A 26,741-nucleotide genomic window follows, 5' to 3' on the forward strand; every position below is an offset into this window, starting at 1 on the left:
GAGTATGGGTCACCATACTTGGCCACATGTCACGTCACTTTTCACTTTTTCACTTTTCACTTTTCAATATTACAGCGAGAATAAAAGTTACTCCTTCTTTCTTTGTGTGAACATTTGGGCGGCGTTATGCAAATCTTCCCAGATAGTGACGTAGACATGTGGGGGTGTGTTAGAACGAGCCATTTTAGGTAGGCGTGGCTAACTCTTAACTTTTATAAAGAATATCTCTTTGGATTTGAGACTTTAGTCTTTGCAACTTTACAGATCTTCTTTATGCACCAAGAGCTTGAAACACTCCAAAGAGAAAGGAAAACTTGAAATCGCATCATATGACCCCTTTAAGTAAACCTAATGTATCTGAAAAATTAGTTCAATTTGTATCTTCTGCTTCTTTTTATTTATGAACGACTATCATTTTTATAAGTTGCTCCCTTTTCACTACTGTTAAAGGGATAGTTCACCCAAAAATGAAAATTGTCATCATTTATTCAAGTTTTTCCAAATTCAATCCTTGATTCAAATTTCTCATAAGCTTAATTGATTTGGTCTAAAGAGAGAAGAATTAATGACTATTTTTGTTTGAAGACTACATATAAAATAGCTACCAAAATAAATGTTGGTAACTGCAGTTTGACTAAAAGTAAGGACTAAAAGTAATGACTAAAAGTAATGACTAAAAGTTGATAAAAACGCAATGACTTTTCGTCGACTAAAACTATGAAAGACTCAAATGACTCAAGATAAAGACTAAGACTAAATCAAAAATGCCTGTCAAAATTAACACTGAACTCTAGTAATCCTGAAGACCTTGATTAGCTTATTGAGGTGTGTTTGATCAGGGTTGGAGCTAAACTCTGCATGAAAATGGATCTCAAGAGCCAGAGTGATAAATGATAACAATAGACTATTTGATGACAAAGTTCCTGACACTTTTCTTTGGTCTTTGACTGAAAGACCTCAAAATCATTTACTATTCTTAAAAAAACATGCTTTCTAATTAAACTGTTTAAGCTGAACCCAATCTTGACAGTTACTCGTCTTAAGATAATAATTTAGTATTAGGGACATTTAGCATTTTTGCTCTGGAATACAAAACTATCTTAAGGTTCTTGCTAATAAATGTGTTCATAACAAACCATTTTTCATACTTCATTTAGTCAGTTATGTCTTTGTGTAGGTTTCATGTAGATTCTCAAAATATCTTGAACTCAAGCACATTTTTTTTTGCAGTAATATTTTGACATTTTCCCGATGCCAGAGCTTGTTAGACTGCGGCAGTATGTTAATTTGATTTACCAAAGGCCAAGAACATTGCACTGGATTTACATTGAATTAGCAAGTGAGTTTACTCAGGTATCTGTGATAGAAAACATTTTGACTATAAATCAAATCAACATAGTTTAATAATTTATGCTAAAATTATGTGCAATTTAAATAGTACTCCTACTATTACTAATAATAATATCATCAAACATGAGTTAATTTACATTAGTCTAAGCTTTCCGGGATCTGGAATTTGGATACGCACTCTGTAAAAATGCTTTACATCCATTTGAGCTGTGTTCATTGGTCAGCTTCAGAACAGGTAACTCACAGCAGATGCTTGAAGACTTCCTTTTACTGTGTGTGTGTGTGTGTGTGTGTGTGTGTGTTATAAACTCTCACTCCAAGGCTTTCTGTGACTGCTCTTGACTGAGTGGTGTTAAATGAGCTTTTGTGCCTGATAGCGTGTGTGTATGTGCATTTGTGATACTCTGTCATTGAGCTGTGGGTTCAGATGAATCTGTCTCTCTGGGATCGCTCACCACACTGCTGCCTTTTCATCTCTTAAGCCACTTGGCCTGTGGACAGACAAGGAGAGAGAAAGAGCGATGGACAACGGAAGAATGAGTGAGCTGAGAGGGATTCCAGGCAATGGAGGGATCGCTGGCTTCACTTCCCCTGTGATCGGGCCCTTCCTTATTTGTCCTCCCACCCTTGGCATTATCCGGCATGAATTCTTTGGAGCACTTTGGTACTGCTTAATTTACATGTACGCCAACAGGCTTTTAATGTATTTAAATCTTGGAAGATGTTCAAAGGAAACCCATAATTCCTCTGAAATAGGCCTTTTGAAGGTTTTATCTAGCTCTTTCTCTCTAGCTAATCTCACAGCCCCTCAGCATGCCACAGCAATTTTGCTAATGCCAATTAAGCTTTGCATTAGCATAAAAACAGCCTTTAAAGTTTCGCCCTTTTCATATAAAATAAAGAATAATATTGAATGCTTGACCATTTACAACTTAAAACAAATGTCTTTGGAGCTTTTCACTTATAGGCTACTTCAGGGAAATAAAGCACTCTTTCTTCGCTGTTTCCATCGGCGTTCCGGTGAACGAGGGAAAGAGGGAAAAGGTGGGAAGAAATCCCTTGATGACGACTCAACAGATTTCCCTTTAATGAGCAGAGGCTGTTTTGAGACATCTCAAATTCTTCTTTCTCTTCAAATGAAGGTTATGCTATTAATGTTGTACATGCCGGCGCGCCGGAGCGTGGCTCTGCAGAAATGTTGTAATTGCCATGCAGTTTTGTTAGGAATCAATTAATTAGCATTAGGGCTGCACTCCAAAGCACTGAGCGGCACACGGCAAAGTTTCATTAGCCAATAATGTGCAAATGCCACCCAGAGGAGACCGCAAATTCTTTTCAGATATCTTGCATGTTTGTGTGGAAGTTTAAAGCATTTTTTTTCTCCTTGGCCTATTCTCTGCATGGGAGGCTGGGAACATTCCTGTCTCTCTTTGTCTCGCTCTCTCCAATACGGAAAACTGTGGGAACCACAGACCACTCCCAAAAACACTCAACCCGAGTAAATCCTGTCCACAACTGCGTAAGTGTCATTAGTATGCTTACACATATATGGGCAGAAAGGAGTTTTCTTCATACATAATATATTGGCCCCATCCACTTCCATTTTAAGTGACTCACTGTAACCCAGACAACTTGAAATTCATTTTTGTGGTAATCAACGTTATGTCACAAGTGCTGTCAATTAAGCTTAACTTGCATTTAACATGAAATATTTCTTTAATCTCAAGGACTGATTCAGAATAGGTTCAATTTACTCCACCACAACAAGTGAACAACCTGTCTGGTACTTTGTAGTCCAAAATAAAGTGGGAAAAAAAGTGAAGCATTTGAGCATAAACACAAAAATATATATACTTTAGTCTATAGTTTAAAAACCGATGCACTTTGCAAAAGAATAATTTTGACAAGAACAATAGGTGTTTGATATGTTTATAAATGGGTTTCCAGAAAACTGCCAACCAAGTAATTGCCATATAAATAATCTTATCAACTGAGGATGATCTACTTTTTTTCGCTTAGCTGTTGTCGTGTAAGCACTTGTCATTATTTACTTGGGTTTACTGCAGCTCAGCGATGTGAAAAGAACCTCACAAGCACCAAAATAGAGAAAACAGAGAGCACAGAGGAGAGAATGAAACGTTCAACCTATTAGCAGCTAGTCACTGCAACTGACTGTCAGCATAAGGAAGTGCTTTCAACAGCGCTGGCTGTCAGCTGGCATGGCAGCTCATTGCAGATGAGCACGCTCTCTGATTTCTAGCTCTGCGCTTCAGTCGGTATTGATGAAATCAGTCAGACCTCAGATTCTTAGGATCTGTGAAGTAGGCATGGAGGATCAAAGCAGGCCAAGTGGCTCAAAATTACCTTGACCGTCCAAAGCAGAGCGACTCTAAAGAAGGTAATTCTTAGCTGCTGTCTAGCGGTCGCTGAGCAGACCTCAGTTAAAGAATTCACATCAAAGAGGATTGGAAATTTTGTCCCTCTCCCTCCCTCTTCTGTGGGCTCAATTGAGCATTTAGCCTTTGGGTTTTGCCTTTTCTCCTCTCATCCTCTTCTAATTCTCATTCTAATGTTTTAAATTACCCATCCTTTTAAGTAAAGAGCTGTGCTGATGGAGGCCATTTAGATAAGTAACCTGCTCTTCTGTCCCTATAATGTTACTTCCTGCATCATAACATGCGGTTTATTATTTGAGCATTCTGCTGTACTATAAAATACCTTCTTTCATGGTTAATATGTTGCTTCCTATGATACACCAGTCATGGCACTTTGATATGAGATGATCATTTCTGCAATGTACTCCTTGCTGTCTTCTATCTCAGAGACTCCTTTTGTCCTAGCTATAGCAAAGATGCAAATAGCCAAGAAATATAACTGGACAAGTAATTAAGGCCGTTCTAAAGGCTAACCAGGTACCATGTTCCAGCCAATATTTCACAAATTAGTACATTCTTTCACATATGTTCTTGTTGACATGTCATTGTGCTGTTGTCACACATAGTGGTTCTCAATGTGAGCTGTTTTCATGTAGCTGTAGTGATTGTCTGCTAACCATCTGACGTCTGAAATATTGGAACAAGAGGTTTACCCACAGTTATAATCTCTTTCTCAATCCTTTCAGTGCAGCAAATATAGCACTGATAATTGCTGATGTGTTGGTATGTATAAAGACCCTGACACACCAAGTCGACGATCAGTTGCCGTCCAACCTTTTGCCATCATTGACCATCTGTCAGCTCAGTTTTTGTGGTGTGTTCTACACTGTCACTGGACCTCGTTGGTGGCTTTTTGGCTGATTGAGCATGTTGAATTGGCATCGGGCAGTCTGATTGGCTGATCAGCTTAGCAAACAGTGCCCATGAAGAGTAGTGAATGTGATGAAAGCAAGCAAACGACAAAGTCAAAAGTGTGCATTTCCATTTCCAAATTTTACATTTCCATCTTAGCTGAGCATTCCAAGGAGCAAACATTTTTAAAACAACATATCTGTCTGGAATGAAGAAAGTGGAGAACATAATTCCACTGATCAAAGCTCTGCTTTGTTTACGGTTTGTACACTCACAGGTACCTGCTAGTACCTGGTTGGACCTCCTTTTGCCTTTAGAACTGCCTAATTCTTCAAAACATGGATTCAACAAGGTGCTGCAAACATTCCTCAGGTATTTTGGTCCATATTGACATGACAAATATCACGCAGTTCAATTCAAGTTTATTTGTATAGCGATTTTCACGATACAAATCGTTGCAAAGCATATGATCTATGAAATTAATATGAAAGGTAATATGATCATATTTTCTTGACCTGGTAAGGACTCTAGCCGCTGCATTTTGGACTACCTGTAGCTTGTTTAATGGTCAGTGACATCATCACTTTGAGGTACGATATCTATATCAGTAAGATCAATTCCATGCGATATAATTAAATCTAGCGTATGATTAAAACGATGAGTGGGCCCGGTGACGTTTTGCTTGACTCCAAAAGAGTTTATTAGGTCAGTAAACGCAAGTCCTACTGCATCATTTGTAGTATCAACGTGAATGTTAAAATCTCCGACAATTAGCGCTTTATCAACAGTAACCAATAGGTCTGAGAGGAAATCTTTTGCTGTTGTTGCAGATTTGTTGGCTGCACATCCATGATGTGAATCTTCTGTTTCACCACTCAGTTTGGCATGGTAAACCTATGGTAATGCTCAGTTGGTACTAAGTGTGCCAAAAAAAATATCCCCTGCATCATTATACCACCACCAGCCTGAACCGTTGATACAAGGCAGGACGGATCCTGCTTTCATGTTCTTTACGCCAAATTCTGACACTACCATCCGAATGTTGCAGCAAAAATCGAGACGCATCAAACGAGGCCCTTTTGCCAATCATCTGTTATCCAGTTTTGGTGAGCCTGTGCGAATTTTAGCCTCAGTTTCAGTTTACAGGAGTGGCACATGTCATCTTCTGCTTCTGTAGTCTGTCTACTTGAAGGTTCGACATGTTGTGCGTAGATGCTCTTCTACATACATTGGTTGTAGAGGATGATTATTTGTGTTACTGTTGCCTCTCTATCAGCTCTAACCAGTCTGACCATTCTCCTCTGACCCCTAGCATCAACAAGGCATTTTTGCCCACAGAACTGCTGCTCACTGGATGTTTTCTCTTTTTTGGACCATTCTCTGTAAACCCTAGAGACGACTGTGTGTGAAAATTCCAGAAGATCAGCAGTTTCTGAGTATCAGTTCTGATACTCAGACCAGCCTGTCTGGCACCAACAAACTTGCCATATCCAAATTCACTTAAATCATCTTTCTTCCCCATTCTGATGCTCGGTTTGATCTTCAGCAGATCGCCTTGACCATGTCTACATGGTTAATGCTGTTGCCATGTGTTGCTGCCATGTGACTGGCTGATTAGATATTTGTGTTAACGAGCAGTTGAATAGGTATACCTAACAAAGTGGCCGGTGAGTGTATATCTGCAGTACTAGTTTCATTTTGCCTTTATGAATGATGAATATAAACTATTTAAACCACTTGCTTGTATAGACAATTATTTACTCTCATGCAAGCGCAGAAACATATTTTCTTGTTGGCCATTGCCTGTAGTCTTTGCATTGTTTTGAAGCTTTTTGGCTCAGATGTGTGAGGCGACAACACAGTCGGCTTTTGTCGTCACTAGTTCTTTAATGTCAGTTTTGATGTCGGCAGAAATGACATGTTGTTGCACTGTCTGCTAGTCTCACTTAGACCTTTGAAGCTTATTCTGTCCAAGAACTGGCCACTTAGATAAGAGAGGCTGTCTTATTGGCATGTAAAGCAATTAATCATAGTTTGTTTTGCTTTGCTGGAGAGAATTTATCCCACAATAATAGGGCAGCATGGAAAAACAAATGTTTGAATAATGCTGTAGCAGTCTCTGTGAAAAATTTAACAGAAAACATTTTGTAGAACAAAAACATATTCAATAACCACTGGGGTGGTACCTCTTCAAAAGGTACTATATATACCATTTAGCTACTAATATGCATTTTTGGGAACAGGACATTTAAGGTACTAATATGCAACCATTAGGAATAAATAAGGTACAGAAGTGTACTTTTTGAAAGGGTTTTGCCCTAGTGACAGCGTTTGTATAATTTCTTCAGATGTGTGTACACACTATTTCACAGACATATGAAAACAGTAAAACATATGGTGATGCTTATGAATATATATTGATTTACTTGCTACTAAGAGCATCAAACCCGAAGTCTGAGTATCTTTTTTTTTTTTTTTTGTAAAGATTTGATACCACAAACCTGGTCAAACCCTGTGATTAGTCAAACATCACCTTGGTATCACAACTTTGCTTCCAGCTAGGTGGACTATTACCAAAAAAGAAAAAACAAAAACCCTGCCTGCCCTTACATGTAGTGGTTGTGAAAATTCAGCCAATCAGATTAGAGCTTAATAGATCATGTTTTTTATCCACCTCTCCTTTTTAAAAGTGCGAACACTCTTTCATGCACACAAATAGACACACACCCATGTTCTTATCACTAACAAAGTATCACTCCACATTTTAATAACTGTATTAGTTCATGTAATCCTCCGCAGAGGTCATCGTACTGGTTATGTTAGTGGTAGAAACGATATGTGTGGACGATAAACAGCCTGGCCTTTAGTCTGTATAGAGCTGTGCTTTAAAGGGTCCCAAGTTTGAATCCGCTGCAGTGCAAATCAAAGCTGCAGCTGTTTTGGCTGCTAGATGATGACAGCTATAACTGATGTTGATTTTGGCATTCATCTCCTGCATCCTCTCATGCAAATGATCCAGAGCATGGTGAAATGGGTCAGGGCAGGAACAGAAGATGATACGTGCTGCACGCTGGGAGCGCGTGCATGTCTGGGTGCATGTGTTCATCTGTATGTTGCCTGTGTGTGTATATGTGTATTAAATGGCTGTTGCAGTTTGAGCTCTGCAGTCTACAGAGAGCCTAATGAGATATTTAAATTCATCACATAGTGAAAAGAAGAGAGAGAGAGTAATTAAGGCAGTGTTCATTGGTTCCCCTTAAGGTCTGCTCCTCTCTGCTTAGTTGAGGGGGTTTGTCACAAAAGCTTGACTGTGTGCATTAATTTTCTTCACTAATCCCACTTGTGCATAGTAGAATATTACAGTGAAGTATGTGGAACACAAATATCCAAACAGGAGCAGATTTACAGCCTTATGGCAGTCAGACATAATTGCCCTTAATTTGTCAAGATGCTCTTTCCAAACAACTGTCAATTGTTGTGTAACAGTCTACACTCCTTTTTCTTTTTAAACGGAGTAAGGTGGAGATAAAACAAAAGAATGTGACAAAGATGAACTTGTTGGGGTTCCACTGAGACAATTGGAGATTTAATAGAAGATATAGGAAACCCTACAGCAAGATTGCGTCCTCCCAGACATTCCGCTCTGCCGCACATTTCCCCATCGCCCACAGACGGCCAGAGCTGACATCACTGTGGAAACACGCAGAGGCCACAGGCCCCTCATCGTCTGCTCTCAATTACACACACATCCAGTGAAAAATCCTCAGAACACTCATGGTTGGGAAAGGGCTTCAGAAGGTTATTAAACCTGCTAGAAAGACCTCCTCTAAATAAACCTGCTGGGGGGCAGCAACAGCAGCCAGAAAGCTAGGAGAACCTGGGAAACAGAACATTGCTAGGCGTGGAGTAGCAATTAGTATGTGGTATGTGCAATGCATATTGTAGTATATTGCAGTATTGGGCTGTTATAATGAGTGGGTTGCACTATCAACATAATATTCATGTCTTAGAGTGGCTACGCTGAGAATTGACAAGATTCATGTTTGGTGTTTGGTTGAACTTTCTGTTCATCAAAAGAATCCTGAAACAAATGCATCACAGTTTCCACAAAAGCACAACATTTCCACATTGATAATAAGAAATGTTTCTTGAGCTCCAAATCAGCATATTAGAATTATTTCTGAAGGATCATGTGACTCTGAAGATTGGAGTAGTGGCTGCTGACCAGCCAGCTTTGCCATTTACAGGAATATGTATTCAAATAGAAAATGCTTATTTTAAATTGTAATAATATTTTCAGATATATTCAAAGGATGGTTTTATTGTGTTTTGATCTAATAAATGCAGCTTTGGTGATCATGAGACTTTTCAAAATTTGCAAAAACATTTCAAAATTTTAACAAACTCAAACATTTGAGCAGTAGTGTACATTTTTGCGTTTCTGCATATCACTTCTTCTTTAGCTACTTTAGTTTACACTTGAAACTTGGCGTTTCAGTGCGGGGAATATTGTTGGGACTTCTGATGCATTGCTTGTGCTGTTCCTCATTTGTAAGTCACTTTGGCTAACAGTTTCTGCTAAATTAATAAACAATAAACAAAATGTTGTCACATGCAAGTGAGAACATACACACAAAGAATGTACAACTGCAATAAATTGGTCTTTGTTTACTCTGTTCTTTATTCAGTGTCTTTCAGAATTATTTTGCGTATGCCAAAAATAATTATTTTTGTTGAAAAGTGCCAGTATTTGCCAGTAAGCTGTTTCCCAGTAGTGTAGTTATCAAACTTGCAGGATCCTTGGAATTCTGGGTATAAAAACAAAAAGGAAAAAAATACCTTCATAATTCTTCTTGTGTTTTTCTTCCATTCTGCATCTCTTGGTCACATACTCACTCTCTTTCCTGCATTCTTTATTTTTCATGGCTGACTGGCTTCCATTTTCAGTTTGGCAGGGAGTGATGTTTTGAAAAGCATTCCTCTGATTAAACATAAAGTGAGAGGGTTTGAACTCATATCGGTATATTAGAATATTCATCTGGGATTATGGCAGAGTAAATGGGGAAGGATCAAAATTCAGAAGCCTTTGAAAAGAGAGAACAAAAGACATTGCGGATAACTTGATGGACTGTTATAAACACTGGAAAGGTCAACTTCAACAGCAGAGTCAGTCATTACTGTTTTTATTAGTTCATATTATATATTGTTTCAGTAAAAGACCAAAAAGGCAACAGGTTGGCTAAGGCTTTTAAACTCTAAGATAGAGCTTAAAATCACTGTAATCTCATTTTGTTTGGCATACATAAAAGTATTTAATTTTTATGTACTTACTTTATTTGTATTTTTTTAGGACCATGAAGTTGGCTTAAACATAACCGCAGAATAATTTGGGCCTATACAATGATGCATTCATTTAAAAAAAAAAAAAATGTCTGTGGTGACTAATTATTACTTTGTTTATTTTGTTAGTTTTTCCAGTGTTGTTTTATAGGCGATGTGTAATTTTTTTTTTTTTTTCGATATTGAAATATAAAATACAGCTATAAGTAAGCCTTTTGTTGACTGGCTCCCAAAAGGCTCTGTGCAGTGTTTACTTTTATTTCCCATAATTTTTGGAATTCCTTTTGGTGTCCCTAATGGCACAAAAATGACTAAACTTCACCTTTAAAAACAGATGATAAAAAGATGATGAATAAGTATTCAAAACTCTAAGACTATCCTAACCTAAACCTAAAATCTACCTAGTTTAAAATGTTGTTCCAAGACCAACAATGTTATTGATTCAGGAACATTTCAATCACATTTTACATCATCATATAAAAGTCTATCAATTACAAATGCAGAGTACAATATTAATCAGCTGTGATGCCATTTATCATTTCTGCTTAGTGTATTGTGTGTGTGTGATTGTGATTGTGTGTTTTTGAAATAGATATATGTTCATTATTTTCAACAGTAAGAGAGGGAATGAAGTGGACTGATCATGGGAAAGAGAAAAAGAGTGACAATAAGAAAGGGGGAAGATCAGGCCTAACAGAGGAGGCCCATACGTTCTCCAGATGTTCCCCTACACGCAGCTGAGACATGAAGGAGAAAAGCTTCACAGAAGGTCCTGACACACACACACACACACACACACACACACACGCACACACACATACACACACACACACACTCTAGCTCTCTGTATGGTAGATCAGGGCTGGTTAGCATCACGTCTACGTCCGGAAAGCTCAGACCTCACCCCCTCCTCTTTCACATGTGAAACCCTGTGAAATACAGACTCGCTCATTATTTAACATTTCATGAAATCATCCCAAGCATGCCGGATTTACATTTTGGTCTGGTATCAATTTTTCCCAGTGTTTAATAATATGTGTTGTGGTGTGTAGCCAAGTTTGGTGTCCCATCCACGGAATTTGTCCTCTGCATTTCATCCCTCCAATTGTGGGCACACACACACACACACACACACACACACACTCAGAACAGTGGGCTGCCATTTTTGCTGCAGCACCCGGGGAGCAACTGGGGGTTCGGTGCACCTCAGGGCACCTCAGTTTTAGGTAATGAGGGTGAAAGAAAGGTCTGGTCATTCACTCCCCCCACCTACAACTCCTGCGGGTACTGAAACTTGAACCCGCAACCTTCGGGTTACAAGTCCGACCCATTAGGCCACAACTGCCCCTTGTGGGCAGTAATAAACCAACATCTGTATGAAAGAACAACCAGCTCTCAACATCTCAATAAACACCCATACGTGCCTCATTTTCCCTTTCCATCCTTCCCACATTACTTTCTCTTTCCCTCTCTCACCCTCCCTCATTTTCAGGGAATACATTGAATGGCATTGATTCTTTGTTCAGGCTTTGTTTTCCTTTAGTACAGGCACACACACTCTAACAAACACATGACCTAACACACACACACACACACACACACACACACACACAGACGCTGTCACACTCCGAGGAACATTTTCCCAGGCCTTGAAGGGGCAACACAACACCATCCTGATGCTTGGGTTCAAATGACATCATCAGGCCCTTCAAGAAGATTCCTCCCACACCTCCTCCCCTCCATTCACACACACTCTCTCACACATCCCTCCTGCCCTCTCACTCCCTATTAACACCACGCCATCATCACATAGGAAAACCAAATCAATCTATCAATCAGCTGGCATCCTCCTGGATGAGAAAAGCTCTTCTCTTCTCTTCTCTTCTCTTCTCTTCTCTTCTCTTCTCTTCTCTTCTCTTCTCTTCTCTTCTCTTCTCTTCTCTTCTCTTCTCTTCTCTTCTCTTCTCTTCTCTTCTCTTCTCTTCTCTTCTCTTCTCTTCTCTTCTCTTCTCTTCTCTTCTCTTCTCTTCTCTTCTCTTCTCTTCTCTTCTCTTCTCTTCTCTTCTTTTCTGAATGTATTGTTAGAATGTTTCAGGGAATGTGTGTGTGTGTGTCTGTGTGTGTCTCCTGGAGGACCACTCAGTTGGGTGGGCCCATGCTGGACATCAGGGCATCACACGGTGACCTTTCCTTCAAGGGTCAGTGAACCCTGTGTGTATGAGTGAGCTCATGGAGACTATCCTCAGAGCCTTTAAATGCACCATCTCACCAGCACAGAGAATGAGAGAGTATCTTCCCTGTTCTGTCTGAAACTGAACGAATGCAAATTATATTAGTCACGCAACCAGTTCAGCAAAATTTGTTTTCAAATATCAAACCAGTAGAAACAAGCACCCATTTAATTTTGTTTCTATTTTCTTTTCTTTTAATTGTCATTGTTGCTTTGGCGGTATTGCAACTGATGTGCAGAAGTCATGCCAATAAAGCACTTTGAAACTAAAAACTGAGAGAATGAGACTGCTTTTGCTCAAAGATATAGGTGCTTCTTTTTGTATATTTGAGCAGAACAGATTTATGAATGATATTAAGAATAATAATATCAGCCTTCCACATTTAAAACTGGCTTGTTTCTTGTGATTTTATTTCTGAAATGATTTTATGATTACACAGATATTACTCTTACAAATTTGCCAAACTGAGCTATTTATTTTTTTTCCACATCGATGTGAACCAAATACATCACATTGCAACAGTTCAAAGAAATCCACCGTCCCATTCAAAACATGCTGAAATGAGCTTTTTTTGTTGAAGGTTGAATTTTATAGTGAGCAGTAAAACTCTCAATCACATTCTGAAGCATGCAATGAGACAAATAGTAACATTTGGTTGGTTATTCATTATGAAGTAGGCCTATCTGTTGTCCAATGAAGAACAAAACAGCTGGCTCACTAGACCTTTGCTTGCTCTTATACATCTGTCGTTCCCACCATTCCCTCTTTTCACTGCTGTCTCTTCTGTTTCTTTGACACCTACTCTCCTGTTCTCCCACTGCCAAATGAGACATAATGTATAATAATCAGTATGAATGTAAAACATCTGGTCAGGAAGGTTTTAAGCAACATTTTGTGTTGTTAAACATCCACAGGCCACAAACAGCAGCAATTTAAATATTGAAATATTAAATACAACTCATGAAGACGTGGGTTGTATGGCACTGTAATAATAGGAATTTAAAAATGTAAAGTTGTCTACGGCAGGAGATCGAGGAATTTTGTGACTGTACTTTATATCTGCAGTAGCAAGAATATTGTTACTTGAGAGTGGATAGTCATACAAAACTATATAATCAATGTTTTACCTATACATAAACTTTGAATAACATTTGACAAAAAAAAAAAAACGTGTATGGCCCCTTTAACATTATGTTCTAGGTTAAAATTAGGAACTTCCTCTCATCACTGTTGTTGTTGCCTTGTTTAAATGCCTGCCAGCTTCAGAGAGAATCCGGTGCAGCTGTGCCAGACTTTCCCTTCATGGCCAGGCAAAAGAAGAGCTATCAAAATCACCATCTCATTCAAATACATGTTCCTTCAGAGACCGTAATCACTTCTGAAAATTCAGCTTTGCAATCACAGGAATACATTTCATTTTATAATATATTAAAATAGAAAATATATGTAATAATATTTTACAATATTATTGTGTTTTACTGTCTTTTCTATCATATAAATAAAGCCTTGGTGAGCACAAGGAACTTCTTTAAAAAACTGAACTGTAGTTTTTTTTTTTTTTTTTAATGTTCACTTTCTCTTTGATGCATAAAGACCTTTAAATAATGTTTCCTGTTTTGATGTGCAATGGGTCAAGGTTTGGCCAATTAACTTTGAATAAAAAAAAATAATAATAAAAAATTGGGCAGAGTATGTTATAAAAAAAACTTCTCTACACTGTAATGCTATTTAAAGTAGAAGAGCTGAATGTGTCCATGTATTCAGTGGAGTATGGCAGAGAGTGTACAGCTAACCCAGGCTGCCTGGTGCGTGAGACTGAAGCATGTTTTTTTTCCCTCAAGGTCTTCTGAACACTCACAGAAGGCCAGTGGAAGGCCATGACAGTAGAGCATGTGCACGTACACACTCACAGACAATCACACAAATAGACAGTGGTTTATGAAAAGGGAAGGTGAGTCTGCATGCAAGCAAAGGAACAAACACATCTGCTGAGTGTGTCAGGCGGTGCAGGGATTCTGGGTAGAGGTGAGAGATCCTGCCAGGCGTTTTGATTAAATCCTAGAGGAAATTGTAACTTCCTCTTGCAGAGGACAAGGTCCTGGATCAACACACACACACAAAACTAAGCATATGCAACTGTATCGACCCTTCATTTTCAACCTTCGACTTGGTCCAGACTAAAGACACAAGTGAAGAACAAGTCAAACCTTACAGAAAGAGATAACAGTTTGAAATGCAGTATTTTGGAATATCTTGTATTGTATCTCAATGCAACATTTAACATTATGTGGTCAAAACAAATTTTTGTTTTGTTTTTTCCAAGTTTTTCATAGACCGTTTTTTTTTTTAGTTTTTCATAGACCGTTTTCACGTTACCAAATTCCTACATCTGTGCTAGTTTCTCTTGTCACTCCATGATCTCTTTTGTCTTACCTAATAAAACAGTTTCACCTTCAATATTTTATGTCCATATTTTGATATATCTACAAATAAGTGGGATCATGTTTTATCAGCTATTCATTGTCTCAAAATTATTAGGTTATTTTATCATACTTGTTTTTTGTTATACTGTATATAATCCCTTAGTTCTCAGCAAACTAATTTTCCATTTTGTGTCAGTTTTCCAGTATTATTTGTCTTTTTGAATTCTATTATTTGAATATGAATTATGACATTAAGACATAAAAATTTGTTTCTAGCCACCAAAATGGTTGTTATAGTTGTTGATTGTTGTATAGTTTTGAGTCAGAAATGACTCTCATCCTCTGTTGCACCAACATGAAAAAAATAAATAAAATAAATGTTGCAAATTATATTTTTAAGCATATGTTTAACAATTTTGCTTGTAATGGTCTTACGCCTGCAGAAATAGGCTTTCCGTTTTAGGCAACAACTGTCTTGCACATGAGCTTTTTATTCTGTCTGTGCTTCATATAACAAGTTTAAGCAACAATACTGCCAAGATTACCAAGTTAAGATACCAAAGAGCTCCAAAATCTCTTTGTACTTAGTTTTGTTTAATTTGTGCATTTATTATTGACACTTCAATTCAAGATCATTTGTTTAGAATTTATTACATCCTTTCTTTTTTAAAATCATATTTAGGAGTTCAGTGGATTGTGTATTGTCTGTGGGAGTTTGTCATTCTGTATGATTTATAAGCTTGTTTTCTGCGTTGGGACCAAAAAAATAAAATGTCCCCACAAGGACAAGGATTTTGGATATTGCCATCTTTGTTGGGACATTTTTTTCCCCATAACGTAGGGTATACCTGAATCACACACAAACACAATATGCGGTTTTCCGCATATATTTTTTTTTTACTGAAAGACAGTACACATGGATATATTATCACCCTCCCTTTCTTTTTTCATATATCCAAGGTTGACGGCCATCTGCGCCTCCGGTTGACTCCTCTGAGAACAACAGTCTCTTCCACACAATTCATTCAATAATAAAAGGTTAAAGGTCAAAAATTGGACTTCAAATAAACCATGCACCCACCATATGCACGCTTTCATAATAACTTTTTTAGGCCCAGGTATACTTCATTTTCTGTGCGGACGGTGTGTGCAGACATCAGAGGACTGTGCTGATGACGAAAATTATGTACTGTACTATGAACTAGTTCAGAGTAATCTGGTTCATTTCTGCTCTTTTCAGATCAGTATAAACAAAACATTTTCTTTATTCTAGCATTTTAGCAGTTTGTGTTTCTATCTGACTTTGAGTGCTGTGGATTTTTCAAATGTTCTCATTATGGATATAATTGTTGTTGTGCTGATCTCAATGTTTTATTCAATTTTAAGCTATGTGGAAGGATATATGTGACTTCATGGAACAATAGGCTCAGAGAGAGAGCGAGAGAGAGAGAGAGAGAAGGGAGGATGCTTTAGGATGGCCAGTGTTTGGATCAGGAGCAGGATTTGTCTCTGAAGCCATGGTTAAAGGTTTACAGAGCAGCGGCCCCCCAGGGAGCGTCTCACACTTTAAAGCCTCAATTTGTCTTGGTGGCACCTCTTATCTCAGGAAACTGTTTATCTCAAGCTTCCCTTTCTCTTTGCTTTGTTTCTTCCCTCCACTTTTGCTTCCTGTTTAGTCATTGTTGTTGTCATTATTTCTGGTTTACCATCTTTCTCCCCCTCTCTGACCATCTGCTCCATTCAGAAAAACGACCAAACTCTATTTACACTCTTACTAACCAACATTTATTTCATCATCATGTCTGTCTTTCTCCTATTCACCACATGCCATTTCCCTCCAGCCGTCTCAGTGTTCCCCGCATGCAGTCTTCCACTCACCTACGTCCACCCACTATGCCATTACAGTAGCTTTCTTTCATACTCTGTCCTTCTCTTCCTTCCTTTCTCCTTTCTCTGCTCCTCTCTATGGCCTGTGACAGAAAGGATAAATAACGAGCATCATAAAGCGCTCTCTCTATTAGCCGTGCTGTGGTGAGTTTGCCAACTCTGACTTTTTGAACAGAATTATGCGGCTATTCTATTTGATCCACACTTCAAAGAGGGATCCCCACTGTTCACCGCTCAGCGCTCTAATTGTGTCCTCATTTTGGATGGGGCAAAACCCCCCAACTGCTTCAAAACCAGCCAGTGCAGGGCACAGATAGCACAGAGAGGGGACGCACGCTCAGATAACCACTTTGGAAGAAGTTTTACTTTTACACCGCCCTGTGATCGGTTTCGTGATTTTCCTAGTAATGATTAAAAAAGGATTTTAGGCTGCAAAACTGGTCTTAGATCAGTATGGCAGAGTAATATTTACTTTGTGCACACAAAGCTCACAGTGTTGATTAAAGAAGCTAATCTGTGACCTTTATGAACCAAAAAGCCGCCGATAACCATGAAGGAGACATTCTCAAATGCCAACTAGTCCGATTAACGTGTATACATGCTGAATGAAGCCAAGTTACAATCACATTATCTGTTAGTCCGACTTCACAAAAACCAAACTGGTACAATTTCAGTCAGATTAAAGCATTTACATATTAAAAAGGCATGTTATTGCTTTATTCCATCTGAAAACGAACTTTTAAAGTGCATATAAATGTATCTGCATTACAACCAGAGTTAATGTCTTGTGTTAAACACTATTGGCTGTGATGCCAGTATATGAGGAGCCCTACATGTGTTTGAGTATGTGTATGCATCCGGATGTTTGTGTGTGCCTCATCAGATAAAACGGCACTCTTAAGTGGGACACCACAGTTTCCCCTTTTTACACCAGGAGCCCTTAAGATAAAACACCTCATCAGCGTCCTTTTAATTACAGGATGAACCTTTCAAAAAAGATGCTTTACTCCTAGAGCACAGCATCTTGGGCTTCAGTGCGTCTTTAATAATTCGTCTTTTGTTTGATGCTACAATTAGTTTTATGTAAACTTTCTTAAAGGAATAATTCACCCCAAAATAAGCATTCTCTTATAAATTTTTACTCACCCTAATGTTGTTCCAAAATGGTATGACTGTTATTTCTGTGGAAGAAAAAATAGGTTTTTCCTGTCTCAGCCCCCCTCCCCCCATATAATGAAAGTTAATGGGGTTAACAGTGTTGTTTTAGATTCCACTGGCTTACAATATATGGGGAAAAAGAAACACTTCTTACAAATATGTTGAGCAGAATATAGAAAGTTGTAAAGGTTTGGAATGACATGAGAGTAAGTAAATGATTATTATTATTATTTATTTATCCATTTTTTTGTTGAACTATCCATTTATGATTTTGTAATTCTAATATAATATACTGCAGTACACAGGGTGGTTTGTTTTACCCATCATGTGAGAAGCCCATCTTTTGACTCTGTCTGCACTCACTGCCCAACAGGGTCATGGTGCTAATCTAGTGGGCATGCACACGACACACATGCCAGCCTGCTGTCTCTCACCACCCTCCCCCAACACACACAACTGTCCCAGACCCCCCTCTTCTGACACACAGCATGCTGGGTTTTTACAAAGCCCCGTTCTGCAGCCGTCCCAGGACTCTGCACTGTACTGCAGGACTGTTGTCCTCTGCCCTCTCGCACACCCAGCACTCTTTTGTCCCACAAGAAAAAAGCGATGGTCACATGTCCACTGAACACCCCACAGCTGCTGGCCTTGTCCTCCTCTTGCTGTCTGTCTATATGCTGAAATATTTACAGGTGATTTAAAACTATAAAATATTATGTTTATTATCATTCCAATGCCATTTTGGAATGTAACAGTTTTACTGCAGGGCCATCATGAGAAGAACCACAGGACGTGTGATGAGATTGGATAATTTATTCGATTAGATATCATATTGCGAAAGACAAGAACTTTCTAAAGAAAACATCTGCATGATGCATTAATCATTTCGCAAAGTAAAAGCAACTGATGAGCCATTACAATGAATTAATGTCAGTACCTCCCTTCCCCCATACCATGTATACACACACAGCCTCCTCCTCATGCAGGCTTCAAAGGCGATGATGGGAAAAGCCATCTCTCCACTGGCCGCTTCAAAGCACAGGAAGTGTGTCAAAGCGACTAGCCGGCTGGTTCCCAGCCCTTGCGTGTGTGTTAGTGTGTGAGAAAGAGAGAGAGAGAAAAAATATGTGTATGCAGGGTATAATAACATGCTCATCTCTGTGCGTGTATAAATGCGTGTGTGTCTGGGAGGTTCAAAGCCAGCCAGAATCCTCTGTTTTGAGAGGCAGGATGTGAAATCTGCTGTGACATTGATGCCCCACTCTGGCATATGCACATGAGTTTTTCCACGACCGAGGACACGCACAACTTGTCCTGGAAAAGGTTCTTCTTGTACAGTAGAGAGTGATGCACTGGAATGTCTTTCTTCAGAACTCTCTCAAACCTCATTCAGCTTTCATTAGAAAGACTTTAAGGAGTTCAGTTGACTATTATATATATTAGTGCTTTATTTACATCACACTGTGCTTGCTTATGGTAGTTGTCTGCACCTTCACTGGCTGTAAAGTGAAGTTCTTTATACATAATTGCAGGATATGTTTTTTTCATGAATACTTCACTGCATCATTTTAAATTATGCCAATAGACAAGTTGGAATCCAAGTAATGGGTTTCCCAAAAGCATCATGAGCTGCAGCACAAATACAGACTGTGTGTTTGTTATCTTTAGAACACTGTGCACAGAGAAAGAAGCACCTTGTGCTGCTGATTTGTATGAGAGATGAATTCTGTTCTGTTCTTCCCTCTGTTGGTGCGACTGGTGTAACCTGCATGTTCCTGTGTCAAGCTGCGGTTTCTTAACGCACCGTGGAGAAAGAAATTCTCAGGATAAGGGATTGGGGGAGCTAAAGTTTTTTTTTTGTCTTAAATGGTCTTTAAATGTCATATATCACCTGCATTTATTTACTTTTTATTTTTAATTTAATACATTTTAACATATTTTTATTTTAACAAATGCATCTATTTTCTATTTGTATTCATAATTTTGGTGCTGTAATTATAATTGTTAGCAATATTGTCAATATTGTTGATAGATAGATAGATAGATAGATAGATAGATAGATAGGAAGGAATGATTCTAGGTAGATTCTATCTGTGAGGTTTGTTCACACATAGCCTTGACCATTATTGGCGTACATAATTAGTGCGCTATATAGGCTAGCTACATTACATAGCTAGTTAAAAAAAAAAAAATCTAAAAAAGTTTCAAGCTAACTTGCTACCAGAGTCGAATTTACAGTTCATCCAGACAATCATTTTTCACTCTTTAATGTTATTCAGCTCCTGTCCAAAGCAGCGATTGGTGTCCGCTCGGCTGGACGTGTTTAGCTGACATCCTGCTCATTGCTCCCACGGGGGGCCTTTGCGCTGCTCTTTTTATATTTGGAGACTCCAAAAGAATCCCGCTTCCCTTTCATTTGCCGCCTCGGTCCAATCAGACTGAAGGAGAGGCGGCCTGCGCGCGGCGTCAATCACGCTCGCTGAGTGGCTGCAGCGCCCTGCGTCTCGTCCGCTGGAGCCGCAGATCACTCGATCCTCCGCCGCTGCTGGATGTGTACGGAACCCTCGCGCTCTTCTTTACGGACGCTCACAAATATCGCACTCTTTCTGGATTGTGTTTTTTTTTTCCATTTCTGATGTTTCTCAATTGCTCTCCGATGCAGAGAAATGGGTAAACTTCATTCCAAACATGGTAAGACGGTATCTCTTTGGTTTTGCAGAGCAAGTCTTTGATATAGTTCTTTCGAGTAATCCATTTATACGACGTCTTTTCCTTTTAAAGCTGCTATTTGTAAAGCGAGGGAGAGTCCTGAAGGTGAGTATACTACTTACAAATAATAGAAATAAAAACGCTTTTATTTGAAACGGTTGAACTGGCTAAATGACTATTAAAACAAAGCTGCATCTTTGAACATTTGATGTAAACAAAAAGAAAAACGTTAGAAACAAACTTGAAAACTGTTTAACTGATAAATACACAATGATCATATGTATAAATTGTATCTTCTTGCTCTTTTAGGCGATAGTTTTGTAGTTAACGCGTGTTTGGCGAGGAAAGGACCGGATGACTGGATGGTTAAACAGAAGTATTACTGCCCGAGCTCTCGTGTAGATCAGCAGGACTGCCAGCAGAAAAATACCTGCGGACTGTCTCCACGGGTACGTGAACGCTTTTAATAACTTTTCATCACACGTGCATGTTAAAGGTGTGATGATTTTGGACTTCATTTCAGCCCAAGACTGCAGGAATCAACTGTTTGGGTGTTAAGTTATTCTTGACTGGAGAAATGTTGCGCACTTTGAAGTAAGGGATGCATGTACGGAACTCTTTCAATTTTGCATTTCCACTGATCAAAAACTTTGTTTTGTTGCGATAAACATCGTTTACAACTGTTTTTCTTTCCGTTGTTCTGCATGAATTCAGTTCATGGGTAGGCTAGTTGACATGAAATATCAAGAAGTGGCAGCGGTGTGACGCGCTGTAATTGATCTAAAACTATTTTAAACAAAGAATTCCAATTATTCTGTAATTATATACATGCGATTTTATGACCTCATGTTAACTGAGAGACTAAATGGAATATTTGTAAATTTAAGAATTAAGTTGTTGCATCACATAACTAGTCTATTTAAAATGAACTAGTAAAGTCAAAAACAGGTGGTTTAAAATGGTGATAAACTTAGGTTATAAGAAATGTTTACGCGTTAGAAAAAACACTTTTCTTTAAGCATGTGTGCATTTTAATGTCCATGTTGAATAAAAAAAGTTAATGGACATATTACAAGTCAACTACGCTTATTGGGTTTTGGATGGTAAAAGCGTATATCAGCAATATTCGCGTTGCAGTATGATCGTTGCCTGCTTCTAGAGGCCACACGCGCTTCTAGACCACCCAATTCACGCGCTTTTTGAAAACGATCGTGCCATTGTTTTGTGACGTCATCAAGAACAATAGTTTACTCTCTGGAAACACTCTGTAGTTTGAGCCCAACTATAAGAGCCAGTGGCGTCATTACCAGGAGTGATTAAAGGAGAATACACGTTTACCTTTAATGATGCCTGCTAAAACGCTCTCCACGGTGTCAGCTGCTGCCTTTGAAGCCAGAGGAGGAGATTTTGTGTTTTTATTCCTTTGAATGATAGGAAGAGGAAAAGTCTGGTTTCCAGGCAGGCTCAGGCTGTTTATTTCTGACAGACACATCATTTAGAGAGGAAATATCAAAAGGTAAATAAATAAGTAGGTTTGGCATATGTATTTGAAAGTATAGTTGGATTCTTATCGCCTTTCTTCTTGCAAGCAAAGAAGTTGCATGTTTCTATCTTGAATTTGCCCAACAAGGAAAATGTTTTAGCAGTCACGTTTAGACAAAAGGCGCGTCAACTTTTCACTTCGCGGCTCACATGGGTAAATGGTTTATTTGAACGTGGTGGGAAGAACTGTGTGAGGGCTAGGAACAGATGCAAGTTCTCTCTGTAGGTAATAGATCACGGCGGGTTGAAAGCATTGCAGGCTGACAGGCTGGTGACAGCGCTGTATTGTGAAGTAGAGAGAGGGGTGGAGGGAGGGCCAGTCTGTCTCAGATTTGGCATCCTAGTAAACACATAAGAGCACTGTCGTTTAGGAGAGGAGAAATCCTCTGGAAATACCTCAGAGTAAGCCTCTTTTGGTCAAGGGCTTTTGCAGAGTCTCAAAAGACTTTTTTGAGGGTTGGAGAGATAGTGAGAGATGCTGAGAGTAACAGAAAAAAGTGAAAGGCAATCCAGAAGGCTGCTATTAAACAGCCGTCTCAACCAGCAGGAGAATGCAGCCACAACTTCTTAAACCCAGTCCTCATATGTGGACGTCCAAACACAAACCCGATGCTCTTAAACTTTCAGAGTCAGGAGTGTTGCTGGAGAAATGCTGCATTTCTTTTCTAACTCTCTAAGAAAGTAGTGGCAATAAATGTTTATTTAGCATGTACGATGCATAGTACTGCATTGCAAGCAAATAAATTGTAAACACGTGTGGATTTTAGATCTTGTGGTCTGAAGGGGAGAAAATAAGTTTAAGGAGCGCTGATCGCATAGTTCTCGCCTGGTTCAAAGTTCACACAGTTTGAAGTGTATTACTTTTTTCTCTCTCTGCTGTGAAGAGGAGGTTTTATTGTAGCTGGAGAGATCATAATGCACTGGGCAACAGTTACAAAGTCTGAAATGACTTCATTGATTTACCTGATTTATGTTTATGTAACTTTATAGAGCCATAAAGTTTCACTTTTCTCTTTTAACATTTGCCTTCATTACTTAAATATGATAATCTGAACCAGGGTTTGTTTGAACAAAACCTGATTGTTTTTCCTCTGATGTACTAATGAGGAGTTTAAGAAACAATAGCAGTACTGAGAAGTGTGTGTGTGTGTGTGTGTGTGTGTGTGTGTGTGTTTTTTTCCAGTTGGTGTGAAGTGATTTGGCCAGGCTGGAAAATGATCCCCACTAGGGCTGCACAATTAATCGAATTTCTAATCGCGATTACAATTATGGATACCACAATTACGTAATCGTTCAAAGCGGCAATTAATCGTTCAAAGTCCACTTATGTTATTCAGTGTGCTTAAGATGCTTTTTTCTTTCTTTCTACATGTTATCTTAAGGGTTTTTCCATTGTTTTAGTTTTAGTTTTAGTATAACACTATAATACCATTTACATTTTTACTTTTTTTGATAATTTAAAGAAGAAACCAATCCGATGTATAGTTGACATTTGAGGCTTAATACTATAGGAAAGCACTAAAAGTTTTTCAGTTAGTGTTTTCAGCTTGTTTATTTTCATATAAAAATACGGCATGCAGTTGCATCAAACAATGGTATTAACATCATTCAATGTAAATTGTGATAATCGTAATTAATAATCACAATTACAATTTCAAAGCAATAATTGACAATTATTATTTTTGTCATAGTCGTGCAGCCCTAATCCCCGCTGAACGAATTCAAACATTTGAACAAATTTTTGAATAACTTAATTGGTGTGTGTTTAATGGAGTGTTGTGAGAATAAAAGAATGGGAGAAGGTATTTCCATAAATATTTATTTGGAAATGCTCATTTTGTTTTGACATAAAGCATCTTCGGAATCGGGACAATTGAATATTTTATGTAGGGATGAAATTTGAGGCTGGTTTAGCTGGAAAGGATTTGCATCCCTTTGTTAGTTCTTCCTTTTTGATTTGATTGAAAGTGAACTATTTGAGAATGTTTCAAATATTAATTGTATTATTCTACTGAGAAATAGGCCTATTGATTGGATCAGTGTGTGGAGTCTTTATTAAAAACGTTTTTTTTTTTTTCTTATTGTCTCTGGAGTTTTTTTTTTTTCATGGTCTTTAGTGGTACTTTAGAATAATGTTGATACTATAAAATACACATCTTTTAAAACCAGCTTGTCACAAGTTATTATTATAAGTTAAACAATCTACTTAAGATTTTTCTTATTGAGAAAAGTCGCTCATAAACCTCACTCATAAATGCAGGCTGATAATACTGGGACTAATAGAGGCTACCTGGAGAGTTAGTTAGTTATAGCAGCTGTGCTGAAGTTCTGACAGTTGTATGTGTCTGTGTTGCAAATGTGGTTCCCCTTCAGGAACTCGAGCTGCGTCGGAAAACGCTTTGGGAACGCCTTCAGTGTGACCATGCTCTGAATCACATGTGAAATCAGTACAGTAGATGGGCAAGACGTCATAAGTGGGTGACGTTGCGACCAGAAAGCTATAAAAGCACGTGCGGTGGAACCGGCGTCAGCTTTTTGTCATTCAGCAAGCGCTCTGTGTGTGTGTGTGTGTGTGTCAGTCGCTATCTGTTTGTGAGTCTTATTTAGTGTTGTTTGTCTACTAATAAGCTCCATTATGTCAAGCTTCAGCCAAAAAGAAGCATTTGGGCGAGAGCAGACAGCATTCAGGCTGTGTGTTCCTCCCTGCCCGTGCTATATTTTGGGTGGGGACACACACAGTTTGTGTGTTGTCTGCTTGGGAGTGAAGCACGCAGAGTCAGCTCTCGAGGGAGCTGCCTGCATTGCGAGCGTTTGTTACTGCCTTGCTTCGCTCTCGGAAGGCTCTCTTTGAGGAGGGAGCCTTCACCGGCGTTTCTCGCAGCGCCGGCTCCGCTTTCGCCGAGGTGGAGCGGTGACTGTGCTCGTGGGGTTCACATATGGATCCGGTGGAGGGAATGTAGAGAGGTTGATATATTGTTACACAAGCATATTATGCCTAATATTATAATGAGCAGCTTTACTGTGGAGCGGAGCTCGCACAGTTAGCTCTCGGGAAAAAGAGAGGGGGCTGATTGTGCTTTACCCGCTGTTAAACGCTCCGCTCTCGCCGGGCACGCAGTCCGAGGAGTGTGTCCATGCCTGTGATCTTGCGGTTCCAGTCCCGCTGCTGCTGAGGCACGGCGGCGATTGAGATCGTGGGGAGAGAGAGGTTTGGAAGCCCGCGCTGCGGTTTCTTCCCTCTCTGAGTGAGAGCTCGCTGCTGCAGCTATCTTTCTCCGAGGAGATTGATATTGTTTTTGTGACCGAGCGGCTCCCCGCCCCGCGCCGCAACGCGTGCATTACATAATTTTCGGTTTTGATAGGAATCTTATCACACCAGACCATGTTTACTTGTCTGGTTGTTTGGCTGCATTTTATTCTGAGGAATTAAAATGAAGTATTTATTCTGACTATGAGAAGTTAGATATACAGGAGCTCTTGGTAATAAATAAATAAATTTACTCGAGTGAGAGCACGCGTTTACCTCTCTTCCTCCAAGGAGGTTGAGGTGGTCAACAGGGGCTGCTGGGCGGAAGCAGCCCCAACCAACCGTGTTCCAGCTCCTCATATAGGGAAGAATTTAGAGTCAGAGTGGTGCTCCCGGGCCGAAGGCTTCTAGTGGAAGGTGGATCTGCGGACCGTCATTCTCACCGGATAGTCTTCGGCTAAAACGTCCTGACGCCTAGGGCCCAGGACTTCTGAGGGCTGGCCCCCACTGGGGAAGAGCGGTGTACAGCGCTTTTCTCAGTCACCGCCCGGAAACATAGCAGTACTAAGAGGCTCGCTACCTCTTCTGAGGTTTCTAGGGCAGCTAGTTTGGCCGTTCCTTGCCGGTCCGCCACTTCAGGGCACCGACCTAGCCACTCTAAGTGCACCAGAGGCCAGTCTCGAGAGACTTGTTCCCTTAGTAGGTCACCTGGTGGTGTGGGAGCCCCGACCAAGCGTGTCTCATTGGGTCTTGCCCCGAGCAGGCTCTGATTCTATCAGTCTAGTCTTCCTAGGAGATGACGCGGGTCTGAGGACATGGTGCTTCAGGGCGCAGCGGTCTCCGGCGAGCGCCTCTCTCCTCTTCGGAAGTTCCTAGAGCAGCTAGTTCGGCCGTCCCCTGCTGGTTCGCCGCTTCAGGGCACCGACCTAGCCACTCTGATTACACCAGAGGTCAGTCTCGATAGACTGATTCCCTTAGTAGACCTTTTTGGCAGTGTGGAAACTTCTGCCAAATGTGTCTCAATGTGTCCTGCACACTGTAGAAAGAGGCTACCGAATACCGTTCTCCTCCGCCTCGCTTCAATGGGGTCATTCCCACTATGGTGGGCCCCAAGCAGGCTCTGGTAATGGAACAAGAAGTTAACACTCTCTTGAGGAAGGAGGCCATCGAGGTGGTCCCTCCTCTCAACAGACAGTTTTGGTTCTACAGCCGGTACTTCATCATTCCAAAGAAGGATGGAAGTTCCTGAGGTTTGCTTTTGGGGGCAAAAGCTTACCGGATTCTTCCGTTCAGCCTTGCACTCTCACCCCGCACTGGGAACGAAGTGTGTGAATGCTGCTCTGGCTCCTCTGTGACTCCAGGGCATCCACATACTCAACCAAATCGACGATTGGTTGATATTAGCTCAATCTGAGCAGATGGCGGTTCGGCATCGAGATGTCGTTCTCACTCACATGAAAGAGCTGGGGTTTAGACTTAATGCCAATAAAAGTGTGCTTTCTCCAGTGTAGAGAACTACTTATCTGGACGTGGGGTGGGATTCGACCACGATGCAGGCACGTCTGTC

General features: G+C 39.8%; 1 protein-coding gene across 2 annotated transcripts in view; it reads left to right on the forward strand.

The window, feature by feature from the left end:
* The first annotated feature begins 20,105 nt into the window (after window positions 1-20,105).
* LOC107742769 (protein naked cuticle homolog 1-like) overlaps window positions 20,106-26,741 on the forward strand; it is a 42,427-nt gene continuing 35,791 nt past the window's right edge. For both annotated transcript variants that reach the window (XM_016555807.1, XM_016555808.1), the window contains exons 1-3: window positions 20,106-20,367; window positions 20,458-20,490; window positions 20,695-20,834. In XM_016555807.1, the coding sequence (XP_016411293.1) occupies window positions 20,343-20,367; window positions 20,458-20,490; window positions 20,695-20,834 (198 nt within the window). In that variant the 5' untranslated portion in view covers window positions 20,106-20,342. The remainder of the gene's footprint in view (window positions 20,368-20,457; window positions 20,491-20,694; window positions 20,835-26,741) is intronic.

Source organism: Sinocyclocheilus rhinocerous, unplaced genomic scaffold (assembly GCF_001515625.1).
Source record: "Sinocyclocheilus rhinocerous isolate Xijiao unplaced genomic scaffold, SAMN03320098_v1.1 scaffold857, whole genome shotgun sequence".
NCBI lineage: Eukaryota > Metazoa > Chordata > Actinopteri > Cypriniformes > Cyprinidae > Sinocyclocheilus > Sinocyclocheilus rhinocerous.